The sequence below is a fragment of the Balaenoptera borealis genome (genome assembly GCF_965194805.1).
Source record: "Balaenoptera borealis genome assembly, chromosome: 11".
In the NCBI taxonomy this organism is placed as follows: Eukaryota; Metazoa; Chordata; class Mammalia; order Artiodactyla; family Balaenopteridae; genus Balaenoptera; species Balaenoptera borealis.
In genome coordinates, this window is record NC_138868.1 from 80,137,697 (window position 1) to 80,158,443 (window position 20,747).

At 39.3% G+C, this 20,747-nt stretch overlaps 1 protein-coding gene across 1 annotated transcript in view; it reads right to left on the reverse strand.

The window, feature by feature from the left end:
- MMP20 (matrix metallopeptidase 20) overlaps positions 1 to 20,747 on the reverse strand; it is a 51,910-nt gene that overhangs the window by 20,193 nt on the left and 10,970 nt on the right. Inside the window, 5 exon segments of the mRNA XM_082340068.1 lie at positions 13,093 to 13,145; positions 13,149 to 13,234; positions 15,490 to 15,651; positions 16,448 to 16,573; positions 18,724 to 18,872. Of these exon segments, the coding sequence (XP_082196194.1) occupies positions 13,093 to 13,145; positions 13,149 to 13,234; positions 15,490 to 15,651; positions 16,448 to 16,573; positions 18,724 to 18,872 (576 nt within the window).

Sequence of the window (20,747 nt, forward strand, 5' to 3'; positions counted from 1 at the left end):
ATTAACAGATGGAAAACTGAGACCCAGAAAAGCTGATGGGCCCAAATGTCAGCAGTGGTTAGGGGCAAACAGAGCCAATTAGACTAGAGCTATGTTGATTTTCATCACATGCCCTAACTAATCTACTTGCTCCTTCTCAGCCTGTGACCTCTGGTTTTTCTCTGTTTATAACTTGACCCCTTACCCAATGAGACCTAGCCTTTGCTGAAGGCCAGAGGGACTGCTTTCCCCCTCTCCCTTCTCTTCACCATCACAGAAAGAGCACAGGTTTGGGTATCCAGAAGAATCAGGTAATGAAAATAGAAAAAGATGTCATGTGAACAGTCCATAATCTTAGCTTTGATAAGGAGGACAGAACAATGGATTAACTGGGAACCTGATGAAGAATCCAAAAAACAAGTGTTTTCCAATTAATTCAATTTAATACATACTTCTGAAATGCTGACTCTGCTCAAGTCACTGTGCTAGAGTCTCACTAAGGCACAAAGCATGCCTTTCAGGCAATTATAATAGTGGGGATGAAGAAATGAGAAAAGTGGGCAGGGGGAGCAATGCTACTGGAGTCTAGTGAAGACAAGGGATGACAGTTTAGTTTACATCCTACAATGCACAGGACAGCCCAACATGACAAAGACTTGTCTGGCTCAAAATATCAGTAAGTGCCAAAGTTAAGAAACCTTAGTTAAAACACTTATGACATATTATAATGTATACACTGTATGTATAAGGTAGTAATAAACACTACCTATATGTGGTACTTGTGTAAAGTATCACAAATTCCAAAAGAATCTGTACTCATGAAAAACTTCAGTACATTAATGAAGAAAAATTATGTCTGCTGGGTAATAAAGCAATAGAACACATATTCAGAGGATTTACAAACTTAGAGCTATAGATTACAATAATTAATAAATTAAAATTGACAAAAAATGTATAGCAAGGAACCTCCTAATACAGCTGTAAATGGATTTAAAATATAAGCAAAATGAAAATCTATAAAACTGTTGGAAAGGAACAGCTGAAGGGGGATGTAAAAACGTATTCTATGCAAATGGAAATCAAAAGAAAGCTGGAGTAGCAATACTCATATGAGACAAAATAGACTTTAAAATAAAGACTGTTACAAGAGACAAAGAAGACACTATGTAATGATCAAGGGATCAATCCAAGAAGAAGATATAACAATTGTAAATATATATGAACCCAACATGGGAGCACCTCAATATATAAGGCAAATGTTAACAGACATACATAAAAGGAGAAATTGACAGTAACACAATAATGGTAGGGGACTTTAATGCCCCATTTACGTCAATGGACAGATCATCCAGACAGAAACCCATAATGAAACACAGGCCTTAAATGACACATTAATGACAGATTAACTTAATTGATATTTATAGAGCATTCCATCCAAAAGCATCAGAATACACATTCTTTTCCAGTGCACACGGAACATTCTCCAGAACACATCACATGCTGGGCCACAAAGCAAGCCTCAGTAAATTTAAGAAAATTGAAATCATATAAAGCCTCTTTTCCTACCACAATGCTATGAGATTAGAAATCAACTAAAAAAACACAAACACGTGGAGGCTAAACAATATGCTACTAAACAACCAATGGATCACTGAAGAAATCAAGGAGGAAATCAAAAAATACCTAGAGACAAATGAAAATGAAAACATGATGATCCAAACCCTGTGGCACTCAGCAAAAGCAGTTCTAAGAGGGAGGTTTATAGTGATACAAGCTTACCTCAGGAAATGAGAAAAATCTCAAATATACAACCTAACCTTACACCTAAAGCAACTATAGAAAGAAGAACAAAGCCCAAAGTTAGTAGAAGGAAATAAATCATTAAGATCAGAGCAGAAATAAATGAAATAGGAAGAAAACAATAGCAAAGATCAATGAAACTAAAAGCTTGTTCTTTGAAAAGATAAACAAACTTGATAACCCTTTAGCCAGACTCATCAAGAAAAAAGAGGGAGAGGGCCCAAATCAATAAAATTAGAAATGAAAAAGGAGACGTTACAACTGACACCACAGAAGCACAAAGGATCATGAGAGACAAGCAACTATATGGTGATAAAATGGACAACCTAGAAGAAATGGACAAATTCTTGGAAAGGTACAATCTCCCAAGGCTGAACCAGGAAGAAATAGAAAATATGAACAGATCGATCACAAGTACTGAAATTGAATCTGTGATTTAAAAACTCTCAACAAATAGAAGTCCAGGATCACAGGTGAATGACTTCACAGGTGAATTCTACCAAACATTTAGAGAAGAGTTAACACCTATCCTGAAACTATTCCAAATAATTGCAGAGGAAGGAACACTTCTGAACTCATTCTATAAGGCCACAATCACCCTGATACCAAAATGAGTAAAAGATACCACACAAAAAAGAAAATTATAGACCAATATCATTGATTAACATAGATGCAAAAATCCTCAACAAAATACTAGCAAACCGAATCCAACAATACATTCAAAGGATCATACACCATGATAAAGTGGGATTTATCCCAGGGGTGCAAGGATTTTTTAATATCTGCAAATCAGTGTGATACACCACATTAACAAATTGAAGAATAAAAATCATATGATCAACAGATGCAGAAAAAGCTTTTGATAAAATTCCACATCCATTTATGACAAAAATGCTCCAGAAAGCGGGCATAGAGGGAACCTCAACATAATAAAGGCCTTATATGACAAACCCACAGCTAATAACATCATACTCAACAGTGAAAAGCTGAAAGCATTTCCTCTAAGATCAGGAACAACACAAGGATGCCCACTCTTGCCACTTTTATTTAACATAGTTTTGGAAGTCCTAGCCACAGCAATCAGAGAAGAAAAAGAAATAAAAGGAATCCAAATTGGAAAGGAAGTAAAATGGTCACTGTTTGCAGATGACATGATACTATACATAGAAAATCCTAAAGACAGTACCAGAAAATTATTAGAGTGCATCAATGAATTTGGTAAAGTTGCAGGATACAAACTTAATACACAGAAATCTCTTGCGTTCCTATACACTAACAACAAAACCTCAGGAAGAGCAATTAAGGAAACACTCCCATTTACCATCAAAAAGAATAAAATACCTAGGAATAAACCTACCTAAGGAGGCAAAGACTTGTACTCCAAAAACTGTAAGACACTGATGAAAAAAATCAAAGATGATACAAACAGATGGAAAGATATACCATGTTCTTGGATTGGAAGAATCAACATTGTCAAAATGACTATAATACCCAAGGCAATCTATGGATTCAATGCAATCCCTATCAAATTACCATGGCAGTTTTCATAGAACTAGAACAAAATAATTTTAAAATTTGTATGGAAACACAAAAGACCCAAATAGCCAAAGCAATCAGAACAGAACTGGAGGAATCAGACTCCCTGACTTCAGACTATACTACAAAGCTACAGTAATGGTACTGTTACCAAAACAGAAATATAGATCAATGGAACAGGATAGAAAGCCCAGAAATAAACCCATGCACCTATGGTCACCTTATCTTTGATAAAGGAGGCAAGAATATACAATGGAGAAAAGACAGTCTCTTCAATAAGTGATGCTGGGAAAACTGGACAGCTACATGTAAAAGAATGAAATTAGAACATTCTCTAACACCACACACAAAAATAAACTCAAAATGGATTAAAGACCTAAATGTAAGACTAGATACTATAAAACTCTTAGAGGAAAACATAGGCAGAACACTCTTTGACATAAATTGCAGCAATATCTTTTTGGATACATCTCCTAGAGTAACAGAAATAAAGACAAAAATAAACATATGGGACCTAATTAAACTTAAAAGCTTTTGCACAGCAAAGAAAACCATAAACAAAATGAAAAGACAACCTACAGAATGGGAGAAAATATTTGCAAGTGATGTGACTGACAAGGGATTAACCTCCAAAATATACAAGTATTTCAATATTAAAAAAACAACCCAATCAAAAAATGGGCAGAAGATCTAAATAGACATTTCTCCAAAGAAGACATATAGATGACCGAAAGACACATGAAAAGATGCTCAACTTTGCTAATAATTAGAGAAATGTAAATCAAAACTACAATGTGGTATCACCTCACACTGGTCAGAATGGCCATCATCAAAAAGTCTACAAATAATAAATGTTGGAGAAGGTTTTGAGAAAAGGAACCCTCCTACTCTGTTGGTGGGAATATAAACTGGTACAGCCACTATGGAGAATAGTATGGAGGTTCCTTAAAATACTAAAAATAGAACTCTGTGTGATCCTGCAATTCCACTTCTGGGCATATATCTGGAGAAATCCATGATTTGAAATGATACATGCACCCAGTGTTCATTGCAGCAGTATTTTCAATAGCCAAGACACTAAAGCAATGTAAATGTCCATGGACAGATTAATGGATAAAGAAGATGTTGTATATATATACAATGGAATATTACCCCGCCATAAAAAAGAATGAAATAATGCCATTTGCAGCAACATGGATGAACCCAGAGATTATCACGCTAAGTGAAGTAAGCCAGACGGATAAAGACAAATATCATATGATATCGTTTATATGTGGAATCTAAAAAAAAAATGATACAAATGAACTTATATACAAAATAGAAATAGACCCACAAACACAGAAAACAAACTTATGGTTATCAAAGGGGAAGGTGAGGAGGGATAAATTAAGAGTTTTGGATTAACATATACACACTACTATATATAAAACAGATAACCAACAAGGACCTACTGTATAGCACAGGGAACTATACTCAAATTTTTGTAATAACCTATAAGAGAAAAGAATCTGAAAAAGAATAGATATACATGTGTGTATAACTGAATCACTTTGCTGTATGCCTGAAACTAACACAACATTGTAAATCAACTATACATCAATTAAAAAAAACAGCTGCAGGATGTATGGGAACTGGTAATGAAAATAAACAGATCATATCAACAGTCTGTAATCTGCTGTTTGATAAGGAGGGCAAAACAATGGAGTTTATTGATATTATAGACCTGCTGATAGATATTTAACTGCACTGTTTATCTTTGTGTAGCCAGGAGCCACTGCTGTGCCTGGCAGATAGTCAGGGCTCAATAAATATCTGTTGGCTAGATAAATGGGTGTCAGAGTGTTGTGTGGAACTCATCTAATCGTCAATTTTCATATTCTCTGAAATTTTCATTCTCCTTTACTAAAGAACAGCAATTAAATCATCAAGTTTGAGATGAAGTCACTGGTAACATTCTTGAACCTCTTTGCCAGTCCTGTGAGCTCCTTGGGGCAAGGTCATGTATTATTCATCTATGTATTCTCAGGCTTAGCAAGTGCCTGGCACATCTGGGACTTGATTCATATTTGTTGAACTTTTCTTGTTTTGTTTTACCCCACTGTCTTCACTCCCCATCTGCTTAAACTGATCCCCTCAGTCTTTCATTTTCAGGGGAGACCTTCACCTCTTCTTTGCTGACTGTCAAGGTAATCCAGTGGGAGCTGATGGGTGCTTTCATTTTCTACTGTCTTCACCCCTTACTCTCCTTGACTCTCTTCTTCTCTGTCACCCTGTTCCCTAGTTTCAGGGGAATAGGTGTCTTTCTTCTTTTTATCATTTTGATGGTCTCAGATGAACTGATGCTTCTCTCCCCTGAGACTGGACACTGTGGTGCAGTGAAAGAAGAAAGGGGTGCTGCAGATCTTGTTTTATTATTGGATGTGTGACCTTGTATGAGTCACTTAATTTTTCTGGGAGTCAGTTTCTTTCTGTCAAATAAGAATGATAATAATAATAAACCTGTGCTAATATTTCAAAGGATCAATTGAGACAATGCATATTAAAGCATTTTATAAACTCTGGACTACTCTTAACAATTATTTGTAAATACTTTAAAGAGACATGTTTTCACTCTACAGATTTATTAATTATGTAAAACTTAGAGTTTATCAGTAGAGCTAAGTTTCCTTCTAAATTTGTTTCGCTGATATAAAATTTTATCACTGGAAAATTTGAAATACAGTCACATCATTGGCCAAGAAGCCATTCATTTGAGGGGAGCTCACTAACCAGGGCTGTTTATATCAGGCTATTTCAGAGGCCAAAAATCAGACATGCATCATCCATCTCACTGAACCCAAGAGAAACAGAGCTTATAAAATTAAAAACCCACATGCAGACAGTGGTTAAAATAGCCAAAGCTGTGCACAGTGTCCTTAAATTAAGTGTTTATATCCATGTGAGGAGCCTACGGAGATCCATATTTATAAGCCTTAACCTGTGAAGATGTAAAGAACCTCGTCCTTAGTCAGAAGGAGGGTGTTCAGAAGAAATGGCAATGAATCAGCAATCTTAGTACACCTTCTGCCTCTTTGTCTGAATTTGCAGTACATAACAGAATCAGTCTAAGTAAATACAATGCCTTGTGTTGACTTTCAGTGATGCAACCTTATAGCCAGAAAAGAAAGATCCCCAGGGAGACTGAAGGAGGAAGACTTCCTCTTTAGTTGTGCAGGCTTTCCTCAAGCCCACGGAACCCTGGGAAATGCTAAGTTCCAATGGTGCCATTTAATAGCAGAGGTTACTGATTTTATTGTCTCTCCTTCCCAAAGTGCTTTGCATTTCTTTTTCTTCATTGGCTCCTTTTCATGTCTTCAAATGTGCCCAGGTATTTCTCGTCTTGAAAAAAATCCTCATTTAACCCTGCTGCCTCTTCCAGCTATTATCTTAACTCTTTGTTATTAACAAGATTCTCAAATGAATGACCTACATCTACCATTACCCTTTGCTCCCCACCATTTGCCTTTTCACTCCTCGGGATCTGGGTTCATTCCTTACTACACTGCTAAAACTACATCCCTTCATCATCCTGGCCAGTCGGTCCTGTTCTTCAGTCCTCAGTCTGGTGACCTCAGCAGCATTGTCCACTATTGATCACTTATAAAAAAAGATAATTCTCTTTTCCCTGGTTTATCTGGGGCTCCATTATAGGGATTCTGTCTCTGAAGTCAAGTAGACCTAGGTTAAAAATTCTAGCTAGGAAAAAGAACAGTGTGGATTAAATGAGCAGATGTCTATAAAATGCTTAGCAGAACACACAGCGCGTTGTAAATGATCATAAAATGTCAGCTATTGTTATTATAATTATTAGAGTTTATTTTCAAATCTTTCAGTGCCTCCTCCATGTGGGAGATTCTGTAAGCTATGAAGCCTTCAACTGTGACCTCTCCCCTGAGCACTGGCTTATTTCTATAAAACCTCACTAGAATTGTCATCACCTTAAATTCGACACATCTAAAATTGAGTTTTTCTTCATTTGTCCAATAAGTCTTTTGGATTTTCCTATCTATGTGGGCCATGCTGCTTCCTTTTCCATTGTTCTCACCAAATCAGTGTCCAAGTCCTGCTGGTGACTCCTTCAGGATGCCTCTTACATTCGCCCTTCTCTTCAATCCCTACTTGCATGACCCTTAACCATATTTTTCTTTCCATTCGAATCTACTATACATAACGTCTTTCAAATGTGACAATTAGTGATTGACAGATGTTTTTAAATAAAGAATCCTATTTTGAGAATAAAACAGAATGTGAAGAAGCCTAGCAAACATTTTTGGGAAACCTGGATAGTCTAGGACCTCCTTCTTCTTTCCCTTGCAGGTTGGGTAAAGGTTGTGGCTCTTTATCCAACCCGCGGGCCAAGGGCCCAGAAGCACAGGAGCCGCCCCAAAGTGCTTTTCCTACTCACTCCAAATGCATTCCAGTCAAAAAGCATTCATTCATTCAAGTCAAAATTCGGCGTTCTCTTCGTAGTTCCATCGCACAGTCAGAGGTTATCTATGTGAGTGATAGGATAGACTCAGCATCATGAGTCAGCAGACCCGGGTTGCAGTGGAGGGTCTGCTGGGCTGAGAGACCCGGGCCTAGCTTTCTTACCTCCAAAATGAAGGATTAGGACATGATCAACCTTTATGCTTATTCCATATGTAAAATGCTATTATTCTTCTAAGGTCTATAGCTGATTGTGATATTCTTGATTTTATCGTTAAAATTATATCATGTAAAACCCAGAATAATCAGAGAGATGCAAATATCATTTGGGTATGACTGGAGTTCCAGTCATCTCGAGGAAATCTGGGATAACTTTAATATTTTGTCATCTATTATAAAGAGAAATCTATATGAATTAAATATATACATATATTTATATATATATGAAAGTCATATATACTTATGACTTTCAACTTATTATAGCTGAAGTTTATTTCTCTTCCAACAGAACATTTGAATGTACCAATGTACCTTTATACACTGCGGAGAATATGTAACAATCTCACGGTGACTTTAAAAGGCACTGCATTCCATCTTGCTTTGGAAACAAACTGTGTGGTTATTACATCCACAGCCTGAAATGTCTCATCAACAGGTTATTGTTGGTGATGGGGAATTCCAGGCTGGCAGGTGGGAGAGAACAGACTGGGAACACTTTCATCATGGCCCCCAGGTTGCTATGATGACTGTGGCTTGATAGAATTCTTTGTTCTTTGTCCAGGCTTAGCAAGAACTTGGGGACTTTTGGTGACAGCTGGTAGGAGATCAGAGCCATGGGATTCTAGCTCTGGACAGCACCTTAGGAGGTGGTTAGGCAGGGAGGTTAGGAGCATGGGCTCTGGCAGAGGACAGTGTGGGTGTGGGCCCCAGCTCCACCCCTCACTAGCGACGTGAGCTTGAACCAGTTATCTTTTCTATGTCTGATAAAAAAGGAATAATAATCCATATCTCACAGGGGTGTTGTAAGGAGTTGATAACAAAGAGCTTAGCATAGTGAGTACTGGACACACTGAAGTCGCTATGAATATCAGACAACACCTCATTTTAAAGCAGAGAAAGAGAGGTTCAAAGTCCCAGGTTGGGTCAGTGGCAATTCCAGTGTTGAAAGGGTACCACTCCTGGCTCCTTCTAGCTCCTCCTAGACCTTTGGTATTACCTGCCCTACCACAATAGCTCATCAGATCAGAAATGGGAGATGACAAGGTGATGGCTGAGCAGATACAAGTTCCCTTTCTTTAATCCCTTCCCTAACCACCACTCCTTTCTAAATGTCCCTTATATCTATGCCTCCCTTTCTATTCTGTTACCACCCTCAGTATTTACAGTCAAGATTTTGTCAAAGGATGTATTATCTCCACTTATGGCAATTTTTGAATGCTTAGAGTTTGATAAACAGAAGGTTAAAAAAATTTTCTTTTGCTTTTTTAAGAAAACAATTATAATTGCATGAAAGGGCATAGTATCTTTGACTGCACTGTCTCCTTTGCCTCCATCACAAACATTGATATTACCAAAAGAGTAAGCTGTGTGCTGCACTGGGGCACAAGTGCTACATGCACTTGTCTGGGCAGCAGAGTCTGACAAGGTTATCCCTCAGATGAAGCTGACGTCACCTTGCACGGTGTCCAGGCTTCCTGCTCTGCACCTTGCCTATCACTCCTGGGTCAATGTTTACTGATTCCCCTTTGGTTTACTTTTTGGTTATAAACAATAAAAATAAAGTAAATAATCAATAAGGCTTAATAAAAAAGATAATAATTAAAAATACCTCAGGTTGTTTCTAATCCCTAATCTGTTGTACATGTTTTTGATTTCCACTCCTAAATATAGTAACTGCCTTTTATTGAGTGCTTGCTACGTGTCTGGCACATTACTTGCCCAGTGTCACCTGATCAGTAAGAAGCATGGCCAGATTTAAACCAAATTAGCCTAAGTCTAAAGCCTGAGTTCCTGGGCTTTCCTCTCATTTGCCTTTGAAAATCAGATGCCCATTCATTATTGAAGCTGTTCCTAATTTTTAAAAATCAGAAAAAATCCAGATGTTCATTAATTTGGGATTGGTTAAATAAGTTAGGACAGATTTATATATTAGGATAATATATACATACATAAAATAAAGATGAAAATTAAAATTCATTGACATGGAAAAATGAGATATTATTGAGTGAAAAAATGTACAAATTAGCACATCCAGCACATTACAAAATCCCACTTTTGTGGACATCCCTGTCTCCCTCCCATGTTTACAATAAATCTCTACCCAGAGAAAAAGTCTGGATGGACATCCAATAACATGTTTAACAATGTGAGTACTCTGTGTTATGAGCTGAATGTTTGTGTCTCCCCATAATTCATCCCAGCCCCCAATGTGATGGTGTGATGGTATTTGGATGGGACCAGTGGGAGGTAATTAGGGTTTGATGAGGTCATGAGGGTGGGACTGATGGGATTAGTGCTCTTATAAAAAGAGACACCAGAGTGTTTTCTCTCTGTCTAAATGCGCACATGAGCACACAGGGAGATGGCAGCACTTTTTGAATGTCCCTCTCCCTCATCTAACCCTGCAGTGTACAAAAGCAAGGGGACTATTGATCCGTCTTTATAGCTCCAGTCACTACAACAGTTTTTAACACTCTGTATGAGCTCAACGACCACTTTTCCAATGAAGAAAAAAGAATAAAAAATAATGTCACACATGCATATGCCTGAGCCACCTCTGCCTATTCTGATGTGGTTGAATTCAGTCCCCAGTAAGGGGAGGAGTGGAGGTGAGAGTTGGGATGTTTCTCTTTTTGTCCAAGGAGAGAAGTAATTATGCTCCCTGAGAAGCCACAGAACAAGGAGAAAAGGAACAATTTAACTTAAACTCATGAGATTTCCAACAAATCTTCATGCTTAACCTTGGTCATTATCTGCTTCTACTAATGGGGCTTACAGCTGTGGCTGGTAAATCCGCCCAGCTTGGCCTCGCCCACGACTTCCCTCAGCCACAGGAAGCCCAGCAACCGCCCCAGCATCATTCAAGCACAAGAGTTGAAAAAGGTGTTTTTTACTAATTTGCTTTTACCATTGATAGAAAATAATAAAACTATTCAAAACACTGACACTCTGTCTAGGTGCTATCACCACACTAACTCTTCACAGCAAAATGACATTAAGCAGACTGTTGTCTTCTCTACTTCAAGCCAGTTAGGCCTAATAGTTACCATTGGTATTACCCAACCATACTTAGCATCCTTCACATCTGCACACGTGTATTTTTAAATTCCATGTTGTTTATATACTCTGGGTCTATTATTCATAACTTACTGAACGAGACACCTGAAAAATAGGCAGCTTATTTAGAGCTTTACCCTTTACTTCAACCTCACTTATTAACAGAAGCCTAGAGCTCACAGGTAGGCCTTCCCTTACAGGCTTTTACTCCAAAGCCTTAATTATCAAACTGCTAACACACTGTATACCAATGCCTGAGCCCTATTAGTTACTCTCATTGCTACTTCCCTAGCAGTTGCCTATAGTGTTCAAATTATTTTCTTCACCTGTCTAGCACAACCTCATTTTTTCAACACTAATTCTAATGAATGAAAATAATCCTCTCCTAATCGATTCTATTAAACATCTTTTAATCAGAAGCATTTTCACTAGATTTTTTACTTCCAACAAGATTACCCCAACAACTATTCCACATATAACTATGCCCTACGACCTAAAATGAGCAGCTCTCCCTGTAGCTGTTTCAGGTTTTATTCTAGCACTTGAACTTTGTAACACAAAACCTAAAATTTAATTCCCCTTTGCACCTGTATAAATTTTCCAACCTCTTCAGGTTTTTTCCGATTGTTACTCACTGCCTGCCACCATTCATCAACATTTCAGCAAGCCAAAAAGCTAGCATCATTAATATTACGTTTAATTTGGCTAGAAAACTTTATTCCAAAAACTTCTTCTTATCTTCAGGTAAAAACTTCCACATTGGGACTTCCCTGGTGGTGCAGTGGTTAAGACTCCGTGCTCCCAATGCAGGGGGCCCGGATTCGATTCCTGGTCAGGGAACTAGATCCCATATGCAGGCCACAACTAAGTTTGCATGCCACAACTAAGGAGCTGGCAAGCTGCAACTAAGGAGCCCGCCTGCTGTAACTGAGACCCAGCACAACCAAATAAATAAATAAATAAATATTAAAAAAAAAATTTCCACATCAATTTCAAACCAAAAACGTTTAACTTTCCTCTTTTTCCTTATTACACTAATGTTAAAGTTACTTATTTTAATTTTGATGAGTAATCTCCATAACAATAAAAATACTAAAAAATAAAGATCAACCACCTATCACCACTAATCATAGCTGTATCTGATACTATAGCTACTCCTATAGCTCCTATAGTATCTTCACTAAAAACCCAGGATCTCTAGTATCATAAATTACTCAATCTCCTACGCTATTAAAGTTAAATACCAATGCTATCTCATCATTCTTTACAACTCACAGAACTACTGAAACTTCTACTAGTAAGCCCAAAAGAAACATTCCTAAAACAACAGTAATAGAAACTTAAACCTCAGGGTATTCTTGAGTAACTAAAGCTGTAGTATAACAAAAACCCACCAATATTCCCTCCTTCTCTGTGCTTTCTGACAGCTGATAGTTGAAAAGTCAGGAGGCCTTGAGAAAGAGGGGTTTAGGAAGAATACTAACTTTAGAACCATCCACCCATCTATCTATCCACCTGACCATCCATCCATCCATGAATCCATCCATTCTTGCAACAAGCTCTCTGTCCATCTTTCCATCTATCCAACCCCCATAACAAATATTTATTGAGAATATACTATGTGTTCTCGCTAGGGATACAGTGGTGAGCAAAACAGACATCAGATAAATCTGGGCTGGTGTCATAACTTAGCCACTTAATACAACTGTGTTACCTTATGAAGTTACGTGTTCTCCTGAGCTTCTGTCTTCATCTGTAAATTTGGGATTCTAACTCTGCTTCACAGTGAAAAAGGTTAGAAGAAACACTGTACTCGTACAGAAAACAGTACAGTGGCAAGAGCATAGTAGGTGCTTTTTGGGTTTTGGCAGTTCCATATCTCCCCAAAGACTCCTGCCTCCCATCCAAATGCCACACAGGACAGCACTTCTGCATGATCGCCACCCATGGCAGCAACAAGGTCTTCTAGAGTGACGTGTGTCTGGATACGGAGCTGAGGCCTGATAAGAGTTGATGGCATGTCTTAATGCTTACCGGTCCTTGAAGAACAGGAGCTCCTTCCCCAGCATTGTCACAGCATCAAAGGCTTAGCTGGAGTCACAGAGGTCAGGGATAATAGGATTATGAGGGGGGCTGTGGGGCACAGCGGGCTTCCCTGGGAATGTCTTCCAAGGTCCTAGGATTCAAAGCAACTTGGTCAAAATGGTACCAGGAATGTAGAGTCTGTGCACTTCTGCTCCAGGGACCTGCTTTCACTGTATATGACAAGGTAATAAAGAACATGGCTGTCGATGACAGGCAGACCTGGGTTTGAACCCCGGCTTCATTAGTTGCTGACTTGTGTGATACAGGTGAACCTCTCTAAGCCTCCGTTTCCTCATAGTAAAATGGGGCAATAATGGTACCTACTTCAGAAGGTTTTGGTGAGAATTAAATAATGCCTAAAAAGCACTTAGTGGAATGCTGGGCATATAATAAAAGTTCCAAAAATGTTAACTATTATTTCATTACTATGCATAATTTCTTTGATAGCTATGGGTGTTTCAAATTAAGAACCTATTTTGAAAATTGCCTCTGATTTTTTTTCTTTTTGATAATTAAGTACTCTTGTTCTCAATAAGATTATAACTTTCTTGTGTGTTTTCTTATTATTTTTGAACAACTTCTGGGTGTCCTGCCCTGTGCACAAGCCTTTTCTTAGGCACCCAGAAGAGACTGAGCAAATTCTTGGGGCACTGAAGTACCTTGGAAGTGTTTGCCATTTAAAGTTATCTTCTGGTGGACCCTCTTGGAATGTAGGACCCGCCCTTTGGGAGAGGTGTTGGTGAGTTTTCATCCCCCATTCTGTTCCTGAGGACTGTCTGCCAGCTACAGAAGAGTGAGCTGGGGCTGGCTGAGCCACTGCCCCACGCAGGTCTCTGTGCTTGATGGAGTCTTGTTGTGACCAGAGCTGAGGATCAGGGAAGGAGTGAGGCACAGGGAAGGGTCCACTAAGAGTGAGAGATGGGTGAGATCAGGGTGGAGAAGGGTCAGCAATGGGGTGAAGATCAGAGGTGGGGTGCAGCTTTGGGAAAAGATCAGAAACTGGAAATTGGTCAGATCAGAAATGTGCTGCCAGGCACTCTGCCAAAGATCAGGGTGCTCAGGTGGTCAGGGGTGGGTGGTGTGTGTGCTTCTTGGCAATATAAAACCATGCTTCTGCATTTTGTTCACCTGTGTAAAAATGGTCATGTCAAAATATAAGCTGCAGCTCCTGGCCGAGTAAGAGTGGCCATCAGAATGGTGGTGGCTCTCCAGTGCACAAGGACCCATAAAGGGCAGGCACGGATTTGGAGTGGGTTCTTCTTGGTGGCCACAGGAAATGTTTCACCTTGGAGTCCTAGGGCCAAATGTGTTATATGGAGAGATTCACAGTATTTTTTTTTCCTGTCAATCAAGGGAAGAGCAGGACTGGCATATACCCCTCTCTGAAGGGATACAGCTGGCCGAACACTTTTTGGGATGAAATTTGTCTTTTATGCCTCAGGTAAAATCTGACTGCAGATGTGTGTGCCCATTTCTAAGCAGTAGATGGGCTGGCTGGCATGCAGGAAACATGGGTGAGCTGGGCTCTACAGACCCTTTTCTAGGCTGAGAGGAAGAGGAGGGACTCCTATAAGTAAAGCCTGAATAACCAGGCTCTGAGGCTTAAGGAAAAGCCAGTTTCCTAGATTCTTCAGCTTTTATCCATCAAACACAAAAAAATGTCAAGGTCTAATGATGTTTCAAGATTTCATCTCATGGATTAACAGATTTGTCTTTCTGTTAAGCAAAATTGGATATAGAGTTCCTAATAATCCTTTATTATCTTTGAAAGAATGTTGACACTTGAGATAATTTTGAATATTTTGGGACAGTTACTGTGTTTGAGCCTCAGCTTTCTCAACTATCGATTGAGGAAAACATTTCACACCCCACAGGCTGGTCATGAGGATGGTACGGAGATGACTCATGAACATGATTTGCAAACTGCAGATTGCCTATATGACTGAATGGTAGTTATTACCATCATCATTGCTATTTTTAGGAAGATAAGGTCACTTATCTGCAAATGGATAATCACCATATATATGAAAAATATCCATCCTCTCCCAATGTCTGACTCCTGATCGACACTCAAAATACACACAAATGATTGTATTTTCTATGGCCATCAAGGGACCAATATGCTCTAGAGGAAAGATGTAAAATTTAATTGTACATCTTACAAAAGAAAGCAATACTCATATCTGGTAAATAAGCTCTTCATAAGAGGGCATAGCTGGGGCTGTAGTTTCTAGCTTAATCTTCACTTATGCAGGTAACTCCTGACAAAGTATACTTTCTTTAAGTTGGAGACCAAATGCCTGTCACTTTCAGGGTTTGTGGTCAAAAAAAGTGTAGTGATTGTACTGTACAGTGCCTGGATCCCTTTCACATCATCCTTGGGAAGGTGGAATCCATAGGGATGCTGATACTTATAAGTTGGGTACATCAGTGCTGATGGGTCTGTGGAATGGGCCAGGCCCAGTGCGTGGCCAAATTCATGAGCAGCAACGGTGAATAAATTGAAACCTAGACAATATGAGAGAGAAAAGGACAGCATCAGCACAAGGTTTTATTTTCAACATTTCCTGTCTTCACAGGAGAATTTATGCCCAAATCACAGTTTATTCATTTTCTTTTCACAACTGGGTTATTCAAAGGTTGGTAGGTTGTCCTGGCACTTAGCTTTGCTGACTTTAGTCCAGTTCTCCCCACCTTGGCTAGGAGGGGCTTCGGGGTGGGAGAAGATGGAAATGTAAATCAGTTCATTTTGTTCATTGTCAATGGTGCTAGGTAGATTGATAAAGAAGGGCCTTAGAGCTAACAGTAGCAATAATACCTAGATTTAGGCCACAGATGCCTTACTAGTTCCCTGCCTACTCCCTTTTATCCACACAAGTTTCACACTGAAGATTTCCAGTTGACATGCATGATGTTCTAGAACTTTTATACCCATCCCCATCGTACTTCTCAGGAAAGTACTGACTCCCCTTAGGTCATTTCTGAATATAGCCTATTTCCAAGTACAAGTAAGAATCAAAAAATATTATGTAGTTGAAGAAAAATTGAGCCATGTGTTGAGTAGGGGATTGCTGTTTCTTGAGATTATACACTATGAACCAGAGATCAGAAAAGTCTACAGCACATTTGAGAGTGGATCTTTTTCCCTTACGGTGTTCCCTTTTGAATTTTTGGCTTACTTGTTTTTCCTAGCCAGCCCCCCTAGTTAAAGGGTGGCTTGGGACGTTGAACCTCAAGGTTTCATGATGGAGGCCCAGAAGAAGGTACAATATTTTCCAGGTTATGGTGAATTGTGCATATATACCATTCATTCCCATAGTCCACTTCCCAGCATTGTCGAAATGTGTATCTCCTCCCAGGCCTTCTCCAGGTGCAAATGCATGAGATAGAGTCCCCCAAGGCCCATCGAATGGATAGGAATCCCTGTGATCTAAACAAGTGCGGAGAAACACCAACAGGATTTAGTCTTTCTAGCAATTTCTGCAGGGTACCTAATATCACAGTGAATGGAAAACTTTTTCAATAGCATTGACACTTCTCATACAAATAGGTTTATTTTTCAATATTCATTTTTTTTATAAGAAGAAGCTCACATGCCAATGAGTAACCTATCCATTAAAAAAATAAAAGGGATATTTTGTATTTTAAAGATAGTAAGCATTAAAAATAAAAAAATGTTCTTCTGATATTGTATTTGTTGCAATGTCTATTAATTGGCACAAGGCATACTGTAGACTATGAGCATGCCACAGATTACAAAAGGAGAAAGAGCAGATGGTCATTCAATCGCAACCTTGTCCACTGACTGGTCTGTGAACATGTTGGCAGAGTGCTTTCAATGTATGATTCGGGGTTAGGGGGGAAGGGATAAATTAGGAGTTTGGGATTAAATATACACACTACTATATATAAGATATAACCAACAAGGACCTACTGTATAGCACAGGGAACTATACTCAATATATTGTAATAACCTATAAGGGAAAAGAATCTGAAAAAGAATATATATATACATATATATATACACACACACACATATATATATATAACTAAATCACTTTGTTGTACACCTAAAACTAACACAACATTGTAAATCAACTATACTGCAATAAAAAATAAAATTAATAAGAAAAACAAAAAGCTAAACAAAAATATGATTTGACTAAGACAATTATAGTAAATTGAACAAGTGTGTGCTTTCTGTTTCTAGAGCACAATATAATTTAAGGAAGTGTCAAAAAAAGGAAAAGAAAAAGAAAATTTCTCTGTAATTTTGATATACTTTCATGCATAAAACTCATGAAAGCAATAAAGGTGTTTATAAAATTACAACTTTCAAAGCTTAATATGCTTTTGTATTATTATCTACATTTAATTAAAAGTTCATTACAAATATAATAGAAAAGGAGGAAGAATAAAACGAGGGATAGTATAGAAACTACATTTCACAGTTTTTCAGGATTTTCGTGAGGATACCTTGTTTTATTAAAAACCAACAAAACAAATTCTGGTGTGCCATTCCCCAGGTTTCAGTGCAGTGTTGTTTAATCAGATTACATGCCCTGAAGGCCTGGTTAAATGGCAGCACAGTCCCTAGTCAACTTTGTTTTAGGGAACAAAGCACAAGCTTGGAAGATCAAGAGACAGCCAGATGTTAACTCCATCACCTCCAGAGCTGCCTGAGCCCACTGCCCTGCCAGTTCACTGGGGGTGGCCTTGGTCCTCTGGGAGGAACAGGATCTGCCATGCACCAGGCCACAACCAGGGCCACCTCTCAAGGGGTCACACTCAGGACTTACTTGATCTTCTCTCTCCCAGCTTCTAAGCATGTATTTCCCCAGTGACATCAGATTAAAATTAAGATAAGGCCTTGAAATAGGACACTTAGAAATGTTATCTGTGGAGGGGAAGAGGCAGTGATACTCACCTTGACTCTGAGGAAGCTGAGAGGGGAAAGGAATTACATGGCCTTTCCATCATCTACTACTAGACATGCTTCTCTGAAAAGGGCTCTACTCCTTGCTGGGGGGAGTTGGGGGATGGAGAAGAAGTGGGCAGGTTGGAGGCAGGCCTGGCATCTCCAAAAGATGGTATGCAAGTGTGGACAAGACGGCAATGCCAGTCACTCTCCTAAACATTGCTGCACAGGAAAGCTGTCAGGGCTCCTGTGGAATTAATCCTCAGTGAGGATTCAAGATGGGAAATCCTTGGCTAATATGGGAGGGGTATATGGCGATGGACATCATCATGGGAATGGGATGAGGTCAGATGACCTCCTAGCCAATGGGAAAGCTAAATCTGACAGCATTTGTCCCTGATGGGGCAATACCACTATGAAAGCTGGTTATGCTGAGTCCATTCTACAGCTCAGTCTAATGATGACAAGAAATGCTGAGAACTCCTCTGGTTCTATATTCTGGCCAGATGAAGATTGTGACTTTGCCATGATCTTGGCCTCTGCCCTTCACAACTGTGTGAAGGAGGATTGTGCTGATCACATGGATTAAATACTGTAGAAGGAAAAGTGTTGAAACATTTCTCCTCTGATTAGTGGACAAAATCTAAGAAGCACCACAGTACCTCCAGTTTCAAAAGATATCATAATATCTGCTTCTCCTGAGTTTATTCTGACAAAGCTCAGAGGGACGGCGCTACTCCAGGCCTGCAGGGCCATCTCCACTGCTTTGTCCACTTCTGCAGAAGTCATGGAAGGTGCGTATTTGGATATTCTGTGAAAACAGAAGGAACATGTCTTGATTTCAGTAAGTGCTCCTAAGTGAAGAAAGCAAGAATTACGTCAAGATTGTATTAAAAATAAAAATATTGAACATAAATCTACAATTTAGATTTCTTTCTCCAAAATAATAATTCTTATTTTGCTTTCATATTTGTTAAATTACTGAAACATATTAAACAGTAAGAAAAATGAAGGGGAGAAATGAGAGAGTTGAGATAATCTGGTGCTGAAACAGTTTGGCTTTCATTGTTATTATATATCACTAACTTTAAAGAATAATACCTTGTGTAACTTTACGAGTAGCCGGAAGTCCATTTTCCCTAAAGTGGTTTTAATTGAGAAGGGACCTCTTTCCCCAAAAGGTACTGAAAATTTTCAATTGTAAAAAATAAAAACACAGAGTTTTGAGGTTTTTCAAATTCTTATTCAAAGACCATCAGGATTTCCCCAGGGCCATGGGGAATGTTTTTTCTTAAAATAATATGTATCTTAAAGGGGAAGTGCTAGCTCCTCACAAGGATGCTCACCTGAACTGAAAAAGGCTTGAGTCTTTCATCAAGTCCTGGCCTGGCAATGACATCAGAAGGCAGAAAAGTACAGAGCATTTTGGACAAACAGTGGGTGGAGATAGTTGGTGTTTTTCTAGGACATGCCATGCTGGAGGCCAGGGGCTGGGGGTTCTTGGCAGCATGTAAAGGAAGGGCGGGAGAAAGGAACTGCCACCCAGAACTTTGGGCTCAGATGGAATCACGGGTGCAGAGTTAGAAGTGAATTCTGTGAGATCCAATCTTGAGAGCAGACACCTAGCCAACTTTCTCTTTCTCCATTTCCTAGTCCAGGCCCTTGCACATAGTAGGCACTTAGCAAACACTTGCTAAGTGGATGAACTAATGAATAAAAGCTAGTGTTTTTTAGGGCCTACTCAGTAGTTCTCAAAGTTTAGGACTTGTGATAACTACTTAGGAAACTTGTTAAACACACATGTGTGATCCAGAAATCTGCATTTAACAAGTATTCTAGGTTATTCTGATGCAGGTGGTGCATTCTCAGCCAGAAACCAACAGTGGTTATCCTGGGGGCCCAAAAGGAAGGGACCATGTCCCACAGAGAGGATGGGAAATAGCTAAACCTCAGTAATGGAGAGGGAAGGATCAAGGAGATCTTTAACTCCAGGGACTGGGGCCAAGAGGAGGCAGGTAGAGTGTCCGGGGGGAAACCCGAAGGACCCTTGAAGGGACCATTTAGTGTTTTCAGAATATGCCACGCCCACTGCAGAATATGAATCTGTGATTTAGCATGGCTCTGTGTAGTTGGTATCTCGAAATTCGCTCACATTATAGACAAGCTATCCATCCCCACAGAGCTGCCTGTGTGTTGAGCTGGAGAAGACAGGGATGGAGAAGGGACGACACCGGAAAGGAAGAGCATGTGGACAGGTGTCCTGACCCAGGGTCTGGAGACTGACACAGCAGCAGTGGTGACAGTTAATGTTCTGTGAATACACACTACGTGCTGGACCTCGTTCTAGGCACTTTTAAATGCGGTACACCCTCTAACTCTCACAGCAACCTTCAGAGATAATAGTAACACTCTACGTTTTATGACTAGTCAGGACTTGAGCCCAGTTCTTTACGACTCCAAAGCCTATGCACATAAGCACTATGCTATATTTTGTCTTTTGCAGTCCTTTGGGCTATGTTAAAAGGAGTTATTCTGAGATCCAGTAGCTATATAGACAGAGTACTAAGATAGTCTCTAGTTCCTTTTTGGGTGGGGCGGGGGAGAAGGAGAGTTGTTCGGGAGCAACTGGATGGGCAGTGTGGAGGGTGCTTTTGGGACTGCCCAAAATATTATCACAAGAATATTA